The sequence below is a fragment of the Notamacropus eugenii genome, chromosome 3 (genome assembly GCF_028372415.1).
Source record: "Notamacropus eugenii isolate mMacEug1 chromosome 3, mMacEug1.pri_v2, whole genome shotgun sequence".
NCBI classification, from domain to species: Eukaryota; Metazoa; Chordata; class Mammalia; order Diprotodontia; family Macropodidae; genus Notamacropus; species Notamacropus eugenii.
In genome coordinates this window covers 217,702,511-217,718,674 of record NC_092874.1, presented here as the reverse complement: position 1 = coordinate 217,718,674, position 16,164 = coordinate 217,702,511, and the positions used below count along the sequence as shown (strand labels likewise).

Sequence of the window (16,164 nt, the reverse complement as noted above, 5' to 3'; positions counted from 1 at the left end):
TCCTCAGCAGTCTGTGACCATATACATAATTATATGCCTGTATGTGCTCTATCATTCAGCGTCCTCTGAATTTATATTAGACTGCTAGTTGGTACTGCCACTCTCATAATTCTTCATGGTAATGGAAGCAGTATACAGAGCCTTCAACTTTTGTACCTTTGTACCTTTTGTACCTTTGCCAAATATTTCCACGTTATATTGAAGAGATACAGTAGAACCTCATTTTAACACTACTAATAGGGTTGTGAAGAGTGTAATTTTGTACCTCTGTTGACATACATTTAAAAAAGTCATGTTCTGATGTAACATGGAGTTGTAATAAGAAAAGGATGGGATACCTGTAAAAGAAGTGAAGTTGTGAAATTGCCTCAGACATGTACTGATTAGTGTTTAAAGAAAATGTTATGGAGAGAGCTTGGAAAAAGTTACTCAGGTAAACCAATTATCTCTTTATTATTGGAAAAATAACGATAGTGGAGTTTCATATAGAGTAGTGGTGCATCACATTCCTGGCAGCATAGTTTTATATTACCTTTATCAACTGAGTGATTTGCAACTCTTAATTCCCTCTTCTTTCGTTTTAATCTCTCATCTATTTCTAAAGAAACCCTCTTGCTAATCCTCCACCATATTCTAAAAAGAAAGAAAAAAGCAAAAACCAACATCCTCCACTTGAAACTTTCTTAAAGGAATCAAGGCCTTTATGCATATTTTAAAGTGGATTTCGAATGTTACAGAAGTTTTAGTTATAGTCTAACAATGATTTCCTTACACATTACTATATCCTGTAAAGACTTTTGACTGGACTGCTGTAAATATTCAAACACCCATTGTTCAGATCTCAGTGAAAGATTGATTAAATTATTCAGAACATTATTTAATTTTGCCTACACATTTATTTTTATTTCTATATAAACAGTGTTTTGTAGGTAGAATTGGCAGGGCTTAGCAAATGATTAGATGTAGGGATGAGGAAGAGTGAAAAGATGAAGTTGACTTCTAAAGTTGTGAATCTAGGTTATTGGAAGGATGAATTACCTATGAAAGAACAGAGGAAATTTGGAAGAGTGGTGAGAGAAGTTAATGAATTATGCATCAGACATGTTGAGTTTGAGATGACTATGAGACAAGCAAGTGGAATGAACTGTTTTATTGTTTCTTGATTTCTTATAGACATTAGTTTGCATTTGCTCCATTTTATTTTTTAAGGAATTAACTTTTTTCAGTGAACTTTTGGGCCTCCTTTTCCACTTGGCCAATTCTGCATTCTTCTCCTTATTGACTTTCTGGACCTCTTTTACCATTTGGCAGTCTGTTTTTTTACAGTGTAATTTTCTTCACTATTTTTCATGTCTCCTTTACTAAGCTGTTGACTTGTTTTTCATGATTTTCTTGCATCACTCTCATTTCCTTTCCTAATTTTTCTTCTGCCTCTCTTACTTGATTTTCAAAATCTTGTTTGAGCTCTTCCATGACCTGAGACCTATTCATATTTTCTTGGATTCTTTGTATGTAGGAATTTTGACTTTGTTGTGTTCTTCTGAGTGTGTGTTTTGATCTTCCTTGTCACCATAGTAGCTTTCAGTAGTCAGAGTTTTTTTTCCTGTTGTTTGCTCATTTTTCCAGCTTATTAGTTAACTTTTAAGTCTTTGTTAAAGTAGGGTTCTGCTTCCAGGGTGGAGGGTGTAGTTTCCCAAGTTTTAGGGGTTTTGTACAGCTGTTTTGAAAGATACTTCTAGGGACCTGTAAACTTTCAATTGTAAGGTGGTATGATCTAAGGAGAGATGTGTACTACTTTCCTGGCCTATTCTCTGGTCTGTGAGTGATCACAAGCACTATTTTCTTCCCTGGTTGCTGATCTGTTCTGTGGCTTAGAGCCTACTGCTGGCTTACCTGGACACCACCTACACTGTACCACACTCCCCTTTAATGAAATGAGATAAACCTTTCCTGAATTCCTTATAAATTATCTTGGGCTTGAAAATTGTTACACTTTGTCTTTTTATGATTTTGTCACTTCAGAATTCTTTTAGAGGCTTGAATTAACATTGTTTCCACAGGCAGTTGGGAAGAGCTCAGGCAACTATCTGGCTTCTCTCCGCCATCTTGTCTCCCCATTAGCTTTTCTTGGCAAAGATACTAGAATGTATATTAAGGCAAACAGGTTAAGGGAGTTGTCCCAGGTCACACAGAAAGTAAGTGTTTGAGGCTGAATCTGAACGCAAGTCTTCCTGACTCCAAGTTCAGCACGTTATCTACTGAGCCATTTTGCTTTCCCACAGGTAGAGTAGTCACAAGCAAAACAAACTCTCTTGTCAGAGAGTGAAGTGTGATAGGTGATTAAAAGAAAAGAAAGAGAAAAACCTGTGACTAGAGCAGGACAAGGGAAGTGAAGGAGAGTAAGGGAATAGAGATATGTCATTAAGGTTAAGCAGTTCCTTTTTTGACATCTACTTCTTTGTAAAAATGGATGAGGGGGCCAAGTGAGAAGGAAGTATATTAGAATAAAGGAAGAATAATTAACATCACAGTCATAAACATCAATGGATGAACTCACCCATAAAATGGAAAAGAATTACAAAATGCATTAGAAAGCAGAATCTGATGTGATATTATGTATCTGAAACACGCTGTAAAGATAATGGATTACATGGAATTAAAAGCTGGGGATGAATCAAAATCTGTTATGCTTCATGTGAACTTCCCTCTCCTCCCCTCTCTTTTTTGCTCTCTTTCCCTTTGGTCAAAGTAACAGGGATAACTATCCCTCCCAGACCTCATTTGGAGTTTTGGGTTTAGTTCTGGGTCACAGTTTAAAAAGAACATTGATATGGTGGAGAGAATCCAAAGGAGGGTTACCAGGATGGTGAAAACCCTTAAGTAAGCCATATGAAGATAGGCTGTAAAGGATGGTAAACTTGAAGAGGAGAAAACTTGGGGAATTGTGGAGAGATTGATAAGCTATATTGCATTATTTGATGGGCTCCCATGTGGAAGAGGGAATTAAAATTATTTGGTTGTAGAGGGAAGAGCCAGAAGCAAAGGATGAAATAATAGTTAATAATAATAGCTAAAATTTACTTATTGTTTTAAGGTTTGCAAAGTGATTTGGATGTTATCTCATTTGGTCTTCATAATAACTCCATGATGTATATGCTGTTGTTATTCCCATTTTACAGATAAGGAAACTGAGAGGTAGAGACATTAAGCAACTGAAGCAACTTGCCTAGAAATTGCAAAGAAATAAATTTAGTCTTAATACTAGGGAAAACTAGAATTATTAAAAAGTAGAATGAGCTGCTTTGGGAGTTATGAAGTCCTCCTCCTTATAAGTCCTCAAGCAGAAGTCAGATGACTAATTGTCAGGTATGTTATAATGAGGATTCATTTTTCACTTATGAGATAGATAAGATGACTCTTGAATTCCCTTGCAACTTTCAATTCCTGTCATTTAAAAAAATCTCCTCAGAGGTTAGGTGAGATATTATTGATGACTTTAAAAGTTGCCCAGCAAAGTCCTTACCTTTTATCTCTGAAACTCTCTGAAACTCTCTCTCTGAATCAAATCCAGAGTGAAGTCATGAAAGAATCATGATGTGCTTTTGTAGCGGTAGTGGAATGACCAGAGCACTGGACAACATGAATTCCTCTCTGACCTCCCACTAACTATTTTTTTGACCTTAGACAAATTATAGCTTCTTTGGTCCTTAATTTTTTCCTAATTAATTAATTTATAATAGTTATTTATGAATATATTTTAATATACATACTTATGACTATACATAAATTATTTATAAGTAATTAATAATTATTTACTTTTAGTTTTCAACATTCACTTAAGATTTTGAGTTCCAAATTTTCTCCCCATCTCTCCCTTCCCCCAACCCCAAGATAGCATGCATTCTGATTATCCCTTCCCGCAATGTGCCCTCCCTTCTATTACATCCCCCTTCTCATTTCTTTCTCCTCTGTTTCTTGAAGGAGAAGATAGATTTATATAGCCCATTGTCTGTATGTCTTATTTTCCACTTGCATGTAAAAACAACTTTTAAAAATATAATTTATCTATTTTCAGTTTTCAACATTCACCTCCACAAGATTTTGAATTCCAAATTTTCTCTCCATCTCTCCCTTCCTCCCACCCCAGGACAGCATTCACCCCAACCACACCTTTCCCCAGTCTGCCCTCTCTTCTATCACCCCACTTTTCCAATCCCCCTTCCCTCTATTTTTCTAAAGGACAAAATATATTTCTATACCCTATTGCCTGTACAACTTATTTTGCAGTTACATGCAAAAACAGTTTTTAACATTCATTTTTAAAGCTTTGAATTGCTCATTCTTTCTCTTCCTCCCTCTCTACCCACCATCACTGAGAAGGCAAGTGATTCACAAAACAGTCATGTTGTGAAAGACTAACCACATTTCCTTCTATCCTGTCTTACCCTCCATTTATCCCATTCTCTCTGTTGACTTGTCCCCACACAATAGTGTTTATTTCTAATTATCCCTTTCCCCAATTTGCTGTCCATTTTATTATTTTCCCTCTCTTATCCCCTTCCCACCTGCTTTCCTCTGGGGTAAAATAGATTTCCATACTCAGTTAAGTGTGTGTTTTTCCCTCCTTAGGCCAAATTCCATGAGAGTTAGTTTCACTTATTCCTTTTCATCTCTTCCCTCTTCTCGTTGATTGTAAAAGCTCTTTCTTGCCTCTTTTATGTGAGATGATTTGCTTCATTCTACCACTCTTTCTCTCCTAGCACATTCCTCTCAACAATAAATTTTATTTTTTAAGTATTCTCTCTTCATATTCAGCTCAGCCTGTGCCTTCTGTCTCTGTCTGTCTATGTATGTATATGCACATACACATATACATACACATTTACATGCCTACACATATATAATATACACACATATATGTGCATGTGTGTATATATATATATATATACATATATATATATATGTGAGTGCATATTTATGTGTATATGTGTGTGTGTATGAGTGTGTGTATTTCCTCTAACTACCCTAATACTAGACAAGATCTCAGGAGTTACAAGCTAACTCCTTTGACCTCTGCAATATCATGTTCCAAGACTTCTAATGCCTTAGTGTAGAAGCTGCTAAATCCTCTGTTATCCTGATTGTATTTCCACAGTACTTGAATTGATTCTTTCTGGCTGCTTCTAATGTTTTCTTCTTGATCCGCAAACTCTGGAATTTGGCTACAATATTCCTAAGAGTTTTCATTTTAGGGTCTTTTTCAGGAGGTGATCAGAGAATTCTTTCGATTTCTATTTTACCCTCTGGTTCTAGAATATTAGGACAACTTTCCTGGATAATTTCTTGGAAGATGATGTGTAAGTTTTATTTTTTTATCATGGTTTTCAGATAGACCACTAATCTTTAAATTATCTCTCCTGGATTTATTTTCCAAGTCAGTTGTTTTTCCAATGCGATATTTTGCTTTGTCTTCTATTTTTTTCATTCTTTTGGTTTTATTTTTGTGTTTTTTGATTTCTCATAAAGTCATGAGCTTCCATTTCCTCCATTCTAATTTTGAAAGAATTATTTTCTTCAGTTAGCTTTTGGACCTCCTTTTCCATTTGGCTAATTCATTTTTTAAGGCATTTTCCTCATTAGATTTTTGAACTTCTTTTGCTATTTGGATTAATCTATTTTTTGAGGTGTTCTTTTCTGCAGCATTTTTGGGGATCTCCTTTACGAAGCTGTTGATTTGTTTTTCATGACTTTCTTGCATCATTCTCATTTCTTTTCCCAATTTTTCCTATACTTCTCTTACTTGATTTTCAGCATCTTTTTTGACCTCTTCCACGTCCCAAGACCAATTCATTTCTTTTTGGAGGCTTTGGATGTAAGACCTTCAACTTTGTTTTCTTCTTCTGTTTGTATGTTTTGATCTTCCTTTTCACCAAACTAAGATTTGATAGTCTGATTTTTTCCCCTAATTTTTCCTAATTTCCCCAACAAATTTTGTGCCTTTTGAACTCTTTGTCAAGGTATTTCTCTACTTCCAGTGGAGGTGAGGGAGTATATTGTGAACCACTGGATCCCTCCAGAATTTATGGGCCTAGAGGTGCAGCTGCCAGTGCTTCTATGGCTGTCATGGGCTACTCAACCCCCTCTGCTGCCCTAGAGGTGGGACCAGACCACTCCACTCTCTCACATAACTCCCACAGGATTTCTTCCACTGTCCTTTCAAAGTTGTCCTCAGCATTTTGGAGTTGAAAAGTCTGGAAACTATCACAACTACCACAGATTTAGTTCCCCAAGTTCTACTTAGACCCAGCTGGCATGACCCACACTGGACTGTGCTACACACCCAACACAATGCAACTGATGTTTCCCATTGACCTTCCAGGATGTCTTAGGCTGAAGATTTGTTTCACACCATAATTCTATGGGTTCTGCAGCTCCAGAATTTGTTTAGAGGCATTTTTCACAGGTATTTGAAGGTTTTCGGGGAGAGCTCAAAGAAGTCCCTGCTTTTATTCAACCATCTTGGCTCCACCTCTGGGCCTTAATTTCTTTATTTATGAAGGGAGATTAGACTAGATGATTCCTTATAATGGCTCTTACAGATGTCACTTTTAGTGATTTGTAGCTTTGAACTCTTTACTCTTAAAATGGGACATTGTTTTTAGAATTTCCCGAGCTAGCAACTTAATTCCCTAGGGGTATGAAATCTTTTATTTTTCATGGAAGATTATATTCATAGTGACTTCAGTTCCTTTCTACCAGCACAATCAGATCACAAATCTTAATTTCATATTGTGTGTCCTTTTTGATGTTAATATAGTCATCTGTAATTGTATGAGTACACCATGTTATATATTCTTGATAATGTTTAGTTATAAATGAAGTAACTTTACTTTTTTAACCCAATCCAACTCTTCCATGTTATTCCTTCTTCTCCCCAATTTAATACAAAAATTCATCCTAGGATTAAAATATTACTTTTTCTTAGAGGTAAAACTGTATTTTACAGTATATTTATTTATAAGAATTTAAATAGTACTGTAAGAATGACTTCATTTCACTTGTTGTGTGTATGTGTGTGTTTGTCCTTCGTTGCCAAAGAAGACCATGAGATCAGAGAAATAATGACATAACCTGCACTTGACTTTGGTTTTTTTTGAGTGAGGGAGGGCTGTGCAGGTCACCAACCTCACTTCTCCTCCAAAGCCATCTGAATCCAGTGACCATATATTCATCAGGATGACTGGAGATGATCCAGGATGAGGCAGTTGGGGTTAAGTGACTTGCCCAAGGTCACACAGCTAGTGAGTGTCAAGTGTCTGAGGTGAGATTTGACCTCAGGTCCTCCTGACTCGTGCACTGGAGCTCTATTCACTGTACCTCGTAACTGCCCCTCATCATTTCACTTAAGGCAAAAACTAAGTAAATATTACTTAAACTTTATTTAAAGGCAAAAGTAGTCATTGTGGGAAACTAATGAGCTGAATGGGTCACACTACTCAAAAGAAATTTTTTCTTTCTTAACTGTATACCGTTGCTGACCTTAAAATATTAGTATTTGCTAATGAAAATTATGATTTCATTTCTTATTGTACAAATAGTAAAGTTATCTCACAATATTTAACTCACTAGTATGAAATTAATGTTCAAAATTTTAGATTGCAATTGATACTTACCTGTATGGAAACACTTAGACATTTTTAGACTTTATTGCATAACTTTATTTCTTCCCTTCCTGGCCCCCTCATCCCAAAAGTATAGGGTATAATAGAATTAGAAGAACATTCTCTGTTTTGCAAGTTGGATTGAAATTGTGGTATTTTATTAGCTGAACTGCAAAAGTATGCAGTCTGATCTTTTATGGTTAATTGCTCAACATCTCATAAATGTATATTATTTATTACAGCACAGAAAATTGTTTTGTTTCAAGTTGCCTTATTTAAGACAATTGTTTGTCTGGTGTGGAAATATTTTTAAAAGTTGATTATTGTCCCTTGAGTTCTCTGGGTGGCCGAAACATTAATAAAATGGCACCATGTTTATTTCTTCTAACTTCTATTTTGTAATGGACATTGGCACTCTCATCAAAAGATCCAGCAGAGCTACTTTTTAATAGACTTCATCTGTTAGCAAGGTTTCTGTAGAAGATATAAAAAAGTGTAAATAAAATACATATATTTAATCCTTAATTTTTCTAGAATACTTCATGAAATAACATTAAGTATTTCAAGAATCTGGTTGATTTTGTGTTTTTTTTTGTTTTTTTTGCTGGTATTCCTTCTTCCGCTAATGCTGATTGCAACTACTCTTTAACTTTGTTGATAGTTGCTCTGGCTTGATATTGGTTAGAACTTGTTCTCTGCTGGCAATCATCTGTACAAAGCAGGGAGGCATCAGGAACAGGACTTTCATCGAAGTTATAAATTGAAAATTCACTATTTACCCTGTATTGTGTTTCACTGAATTTGTAATAGTGAATACGATTTATCCTTTTGCAAGCATGTACACATAAGACGAATGTGGAGTAATGATAAGTAATTCAAGTAATATTTTCATTTCTATCTCTAAATAGGTGTGTGTTCCTGTTCAGGCATTTCAGTTGTGTACAACTTTTTGTGACTCCATTTTGGGTCTTTCTGACAAAGGTACTGGAGTGATTTGCCATTTCCTTCACCAACTCATTTCATAGGTGAACTGAGGCAAACAGGGTTGGTTAAGTGACTTGCTCAGGATCACACAGATAGTAAGTATCTGAAGTCAGATTTGAACCCAAGAAGATGAATCTGCCTGATACTGTTCTATTTGTGTTCTTTGGTAATTTTTTTTCTTTTTTAATTATTGATTAATTTATTTTTAGTTTTCAACATTCATTTCCACAAGCTTATGAGTTCCAAATTTTCCACCTCCTTCCCTCCCCCAAACACAAGATAGCTTACATTTTGATTACTCTTTCCCCCAATCTGCCCTCCCTTTTATCACACCCCTGCATTCTATTATCCCCATCCCCTCTATTTTCCTGTAGGACGGGACAGATTTCTATGCCCCATTGCCTGTTATGTCTTATTTCCCAGTTGCATGTAAAAATAATTTTTAACCTTCATTTTTAAAATTTTGAGTTCCAACTTCTCTCCTTTTTTCCCTCCTTACCCATACACAATGAGAAGGCAAGCAATTAAATATAAGTTATATATGTGTAGTCATGCATGTAGTCACTTCCATAACACTCATGTTGTGAACGACTATTTCCCTCTATCCTAGACTACTCCCCATTTATTCTATTCTGTCTTTTGACCCTGTCCCTCCTCAAATGTATTTACTTTTAATTATCCCATCCTTCCATTTGCCATACCTTGTATCATCCCCCAACCTTACTCCCTTTCCCCCTACTTTTCTGTAGTTTAAGATAGATTTTCATATCAAATTGAATGTGCGTGGTTATTCCCTCCTTAAGCCAAATGTAATGAGAATAAGCTTCACTCTCTCTCACATCGCCCCTCTTCCGCTACATTGAAAAACTTTTTTTCCTTTTATGGGAGAGAGAAATTCCCCCATCTGTTTCTCCCTTTCTCCCTCTCCGAATATATTCCTTTGTCACCCCTTAATTTTATATTTTTTAGTTATCATCCCTTCATATTCAACTCACCCTGTGCCCTCTATCTGTATGTATCTTATCCTTCCAACCACCCTAATAGTGAGAAAAGTCTCAAGAATTACAAATATGATTTTTCCATGTTTACGTTTGTAAACATGTCAACATTAGTAAGTCCCCTATGATTTCTCTTTCCTGTTGACCTTTTCATGCTTCTCTTGATTCTTGTGTTTGAAAGCCAAATTTTCTGTTCATTTGTGTTCTTTTCATCAAGAATGCTTGAAAGTCCTCTATTACATTGAATGACCATTTTCCCCCCTGAAGTATTATACTCCCTTTTGCTGGGTAGATGATTCTTGTTTTTAATCCTAACTCCTTTGACCTCTGGAATATCATAGTTCAAGCCCTGTGATCCCTTAATGGTGAAGCTGCTAGATCTTGTGTTATCCTGATTGTATTTCCGTTTCTTTCTGGCTACTTGCAATATTTTCTCCTTGATCTAGGAGCTCTGGAATTTGGCTACAATATTCCTAGGTGTTTTCCTTTTTGAATCTCTTTCAGAGGGTGATTGGTGGATTCTTTCGATATTTATTTTACTCTCTGGTTGTAGAATATCAGGGCAGTTTTCCTTGATCATTTCTTTTTTTTTTTTTTGTATTTTATTTCTTTTCAGTGTTCCACAATCAGTGCCATATAACCTAGATTTTTCCCTACCTCCCCTCCTTCTCTCCTCTTCCCCCCTCTCTCCTCGAGATGGCATACAGTTTTATATAGGTTCTACACATACGTTTCTATTAAATACATTTTCACCATAGTCATGTTGCATAGAAGAATTAAAATGAATGGGAGAAATCATATAACAAACCAAAACATAATACAACATAAAATGTTCTGCTACGTTCTGTGATTGAATTCCGTAGTTCTTTCTCTGGATGTGGAAGGCATTTTGCCTTAAAAGACCATTGGGAATTTTTTAAGTCCTTGCATTTCAATGAAGTTCTAAGTCTACCAGTAAATATCCTTGCACACTGTGGTTGCTGCTATGTGCAAAGTTCTCCTGGTTCAACTCCTGTCGCACAGCATCAGATCATATAAGTCTTTCCAGGTCTCTTTGAAGTCTTCCTCTTCATCATTTCTTATAGCACAATAGTATTCCATTACATTCGTATACCATAATTTATTCAGCCATTCCCCAACTGATGGCCATCCCCTTGATTTGCAGTTTTTGGTTACCACAAAGACTGCTGCTGTAAATATTTTTGTAGATGTGGGATCCTTTCCCATTTTTATGATCTCTTCAGGATACAGTCCTTGAAGTGGTATTTCTGGGTCAAAAGGTATGCACATTTTTGTAGTTCTTTGGGCATAGTTCCAAATTGCTCTCCAGAATGGTTGGATCAGCTCACAGCTCCACCAACAACTCTCTCACATCTTCTCCAATGTTTATCATCTTCCTATTTTGTCATGTTAGCCAATCTGATAGGTGTGATGTGGTATCTCAGAGTTGTTTTGATTTGCATCTCTCTAATCAATAGTGATTTAGAATATTTTTTCATATGACTACAGATATCTTTAATTTCTTCCTCTGAAAAGCACCTGTTTATATCCTTTGAGCATTTATCAATTGGAAATGACTTGTATGCTTGTACATTTGCCTCAGTTCTCTATATATTTGAGAAATGAGGCCTTTATCACAGATACTAGTTGCAAAAATTCTTTCCCAGTTTTCTGCTTCTCCCCTAGTCTTGGTTCCATTGGGTTTGGTTGTGCAAAAACTTTTCAATTTAATGTAATCAAAATTATCCATTTTGCACTTCAAAATGTTTTCTATCTCTTTTTTAGCCAAAAATTCTTCCCTTCTCCATGAATCTAATACTATACTATTCCGTGCTCCACTAATTTGTTTATAGTATCAATCTTTATACCTCAATCATGTACCCATTTGGATTTTATTCTTGTATGTGGTGTTAGGCACTGTTCTTTGCCTAGTTTCCGCCACACTGTAATCTAGTTTTCTCAGCTGGAGTCCTTGGGGTTATCAAACAGTAGATTGCCACATTCATTGACTACTGTGTCTTGAGTACCTAGCATATTCCACTGGTTTACCCTTCTGTATCTTAGCTAGTACCTAGTGGTTTTCATAATTGCTGCTTTATAATACAATTTGAGATCTGGTAGGGCTGGGCCACATTCCGTAGCATTTCTTTTCGTTATTTCCCTTGATATTCTGAACTTTTTGTTCTTCCAGTTTAATTTTGGTATTACTTTTTCCAGCTCTAGAAAATAATTATCTGATAGTGTGACTGGTATTACACTAAGTATGTAAATTAATTTAGGGAGAATTGTCATTTTTATTATATTGACTTGGCCTACCCATGAGCAACTGATGTTTTTCCACTTACTTAGATCTCACTTTGTTTGTGGGAAAAGTTTCCAGACATTGTGTTCATATAGTCCCTGGATTTGTTTTGGCAGGTAGACTCCCTAATATTTTATAGTGTCTACCCTAGCTTTAAATAGGATATCTCTTTCTATCTCTTGCTGTTGGGCTTTGTTAATAATATAAAAATGCAAAAGATTTGTGTGAGTTTATTTTGTAACCTACAACTTTGCCAAAGTTGTTTATTATTTCAAGTAGTTTTTTGCTTGGTTCTCTGGGATTCTCTAAGTATATCATCATATCAACTGCAAAGAATGATAATTTAGTTTCTTCTTTGCATCTTCTAAATCCTTCAGTTTCTTTTTCTTCTCTTATTGCTACAACTTAAATTTCTAGTACCATACTAAATAACAGTCATGATAATGGACATCCTTGTTTTACCCCTGATCTTATTGGAAATGCATCTAGCTTATCTCCATTGCATATAATGCTTGCTGAAGGTTTTAGGTAGATAGCACTTATTATTTTATGGAAAGTTCCATTTATTCCTATGCTCTCCACTGTTTTTAATAGGAATGGGTGTTGTATTTTGTCAAAAGCTTTTTCTGCATCTATTGAGATAATCATATGGTTTCTGTTAGTTTTGTTGTTGATATGATCAGTAATGTTAATAGTTTTCCTAATATTGAACCAGCCTTGCATTCCTGGTATGAATCCTACCTGATCATAATGTATTATTCTCTTGATAAGTTGCTGTATTCTTTTTGGTAAAATATTATTTAAAATTTTTGCGTCTATATTCATTAGAGAAATTGGTCTATAATTTTCTTTCTCTGTTTTTTCTCTCCATGGTTTAGGTATCAAATCCATATTTGTATCATAAAAAAAATTTGAGAGGACTCCTTCTTCCTCAGTTTTCCCAAATAGTCTATATAGATTGGAATTAACTGTTCCTTAAATGTTGATAGAATTCACTTGTAAATCCATCTGGCCCTGGAGATTTTTTCTGAGGAGTTCATTGATGTCTTGTTCAATTTCTTTTTCTGAGATGGGATTATTTAAATGTTGAACTTCCTCTTCTGTTAATCTGGGCAATTTATATTTTTTAAAACAATCATCCATCTCATTTGGATTGTTGAATTTATGGGAAAACAATTGGGCAAAGTAATTTCTAATTATTGTTTTAGTTTCCTCCTCACTGAATGTGGGTTCACCCCTTTTATTTTTGATATTGTTAATTTGGTTTTGTTCTTTCTTTTTTTTAATCAAATTGACCAAAGGTTTATAATTTTATTGATTTTTCCATAAAACCAACTCTTAGTTTTATTTATTAGTTCAATAGTTTTCTTAATTTCAGTTTCATTAATCTCTCCTTTGGTTTTCAGTGTTTCTAATTTGGTATTTACTTGAAGATTTTCAGTTTGTTCTTTTTCTACCTTTTCAGCTGTATGCCCAAATCACTGATCTCATCTTTCTCTATTTTATTCATGTAGGCATTCAAAGGTATAGAACTTCCCCTAAGAACTGCTTTTGCTGTATATCCCATAAGATTTGGTAGGTTGTCTCATTATTGTCATTCTCTTGAATGAAGTTGTTGATTGTTTCTATGATTTGTTATTTAACTCACTTCTTCTTTCGGATTAGATTATTTACTTTCCAATTAATTTTTCGTCTGCCTTTCCATGACCTTTTATTACATATAATTTTTATTGCGTTATGATCTGAGAAGGATGCATTGACTATCTCTGCCTTTCTGCACTGAATTGTGAGATTTTTGTGCCCTAGTACATGGTCAGTTTTTATACATGTACCATGTACTGCTGAGAAAAATGTATATTCCTTTCTGTCCCCATTCAGTTTTCTCCAGAGATCTATCATATCTACCTTATCCAGAGTTGTATTGACCTCCTTAAGTTCCTTCTTGTTTATTTTAAGGTTAGATTTATCAAGTTCAGAGAGGGGCAGGTTGATATCCCCCACTATTATAGTTTTGCTATCTATTTCTTCCTGTAACTCCTTTAACTTCTTCTCTGTGAATTTAGATGCTATACCACTTGGAGCATTTCTGTTTAGTAATGATATTGCTTTGTTGTCTATGATACCTTTTAGCAGGATATCATTTCCTTCCTTTTCTCTTTTGATTAGATCTGTTTCTCCTTTTGCTTTGTCTGAGATTAGGATTGCTACCCCTGCTTTTCTCACATCAGCCGAACACAATATGTTCTGCTGCAACCTTTTACCTTTACCCTGTGTGTATCCCCCCATTTCAAATGTGTTTCTTGTAAACAATATGTTGTTGGATTTTGGTTTTTAATGCATTCTGCTCTCTCCCTTTTATGGAAGCGTTCATCTCATTCACATTCACAGTTATGATTGCTATCTGTGTCTTTCCCTCCATCCTCTTTCCTGCTGATTGTGCTTTTAGTTCTCCCTTCTCCTCCACAATAGTTTCAATTTTTGACCAACACCTCCCTCAGTCTTCCCTTCCTTCTTTCATCCCCCCTCCCTTTTACTCCACTTTTCCCTTACTACTTCTTCCCTCCCTTTTAGTCTCCCCTCCCCTTTCTTTACCCTTTCCCCTCCTTCTGCCTATAGAGCTAGTTAGATTTGTATAGTTAATTAAGTTTATTGTTCCCTCCTTGAACCAAATCAGATGAGAGTACCTCTAAAACATTGCTCATCTTCCTCCCTTCTTTACCTCTACTGTAATATTATTTTGTACTTCTTCCTGTGATGTAATTTACCATTTTGTGCTTTCCCCTTTTCACATCTCCTTCTACAATCCCTTTGCATGCTTAAATCAAATTTTTATCATCACTTCATTTACTTCACACCTGCACCCTCTATCTATGTATATTCCTTTTATATTTCATAATAGATATACAATTCTCAAGATTAACAAGTATCATTTTCCTTTATGGGGATGTAAACAGTTTGCCCAAATTGAGTAACAAGTTTTTCTTTTCCCCTGTTTACTTTTTTATGCCTCTCTTGAGGCATGTGTTAGAAGATTGAATTTCCTATTAAGTTCTGGCCTTTTTATCAGGAAGGTTTGGAAATCCCTTATATCATTGAATGTCCATCTCCTTGCCTGAAATGTTATGCTGAACTTTCCTGGGTATTGACCCTTGGTTATACTCCTAGCTCCTTTGCCTTATGGAATATCATATTCCAATTCCTTCGATCTTTTAATGTAGAAGCTGCAAAGTCCTGTTTGATCCTGACTGTAGCTCCTCCTGGAGATTTGCTTCATTCCTTCATTCTGTGGGTTCTGCAGCTCCAGAATTTCTTTAGAATTGTTTGTTTATAGGTAGTTGACTGTTTATGGGGAAGATAGCTATAGAAAGTACCTGCTTTTTCTCTCTCATCTTGGTTCCACCCTCATTCTTGGGTAATTTAACCACTCTCGGCTTCATTTTACTTAATTGTAAAACTCATTAGATCTCTGAGGTCCTTTTTAGTTTTAACATTGTGTGATATTCGTAGTTCCATGTTAATGGTTGAATTTCATTTATTATGACTAGGCATGTCTTCTGTTTGAGGTGCTGCCATTTTTTTCTTTGGTTAAAAAGGTATCATGTATACCACTTTTTATTCTGTTAGCTATGTATGTATGTTGTTATCTTTCTTGATGTATAATTATGATGAAACTTTTCTATGTTTACTGTTGGGAAATTTAAACAGGTATGATATTTGGTGGCCATTGTTGGTGCTTCTAGCCTCTTGTCCTATCAGACTGTGAAAAATACCACCTGGAGAACAAATTTTAAAGTTTGTGCCATTTTTAGAATTATTCCTGCCTTTACCTTATGGACCAAGGTGTCATGACCGTGCACATATTAACTCTGATAATACATGCATTCATACATTTCTCAGCCATTTTTTTTCAGTGAATTGTGAAACAACTACTACCATCACCACCAACAGCAGACCAAATTGCAACTATTGAAAAACAATTATGATAATAGATGCAGATTATATATATACATGTGTGTATATATATGCACATACATATGTATGTATATATATATATATACACATACATATTTACATATACATACACCCATATGTATACATACATGCATACATATGTAGGCATATACTTTCCCCAGCAAATTCTACTTCTGATCTTTGTTTTATGTGTGTACATTTCTTTTGGTTCCTATCCCTCTTAACTCCTCTACTTTACTTGAACCTA

General features: G+C 35.3%; 1 protein-coding gene across 15 annotated transcripts in view; it reads left to right on the top strand.

Annotated features, from left to right (window-relative positions):
• The window catches only part of CCDC91 (coiled-coil domain containing 91), a 580,237-nt gene that overhangs the window by 176,254 nt on the left and 387,819 nt on the right, over positions 1–16,164 (top strand). For 2 of the 15 annotated variants that reach the window (XM_072654433.1, XM_072654431.1), the window contains exon 4: positions 13,460–13,520. The exons of the other annotated variants lie outside the window; for them this stretch is intronic. In XM_072654433.1, the coding sequence (XP_072510534.1) occupies positions 13,460–13,520 (61 nt within the window). The remainder of the gene's footprint in view (positions 1–13,459; positions 13,521–16,164) is intronic. 15 annotated transcript variants of the gene reach the window in all.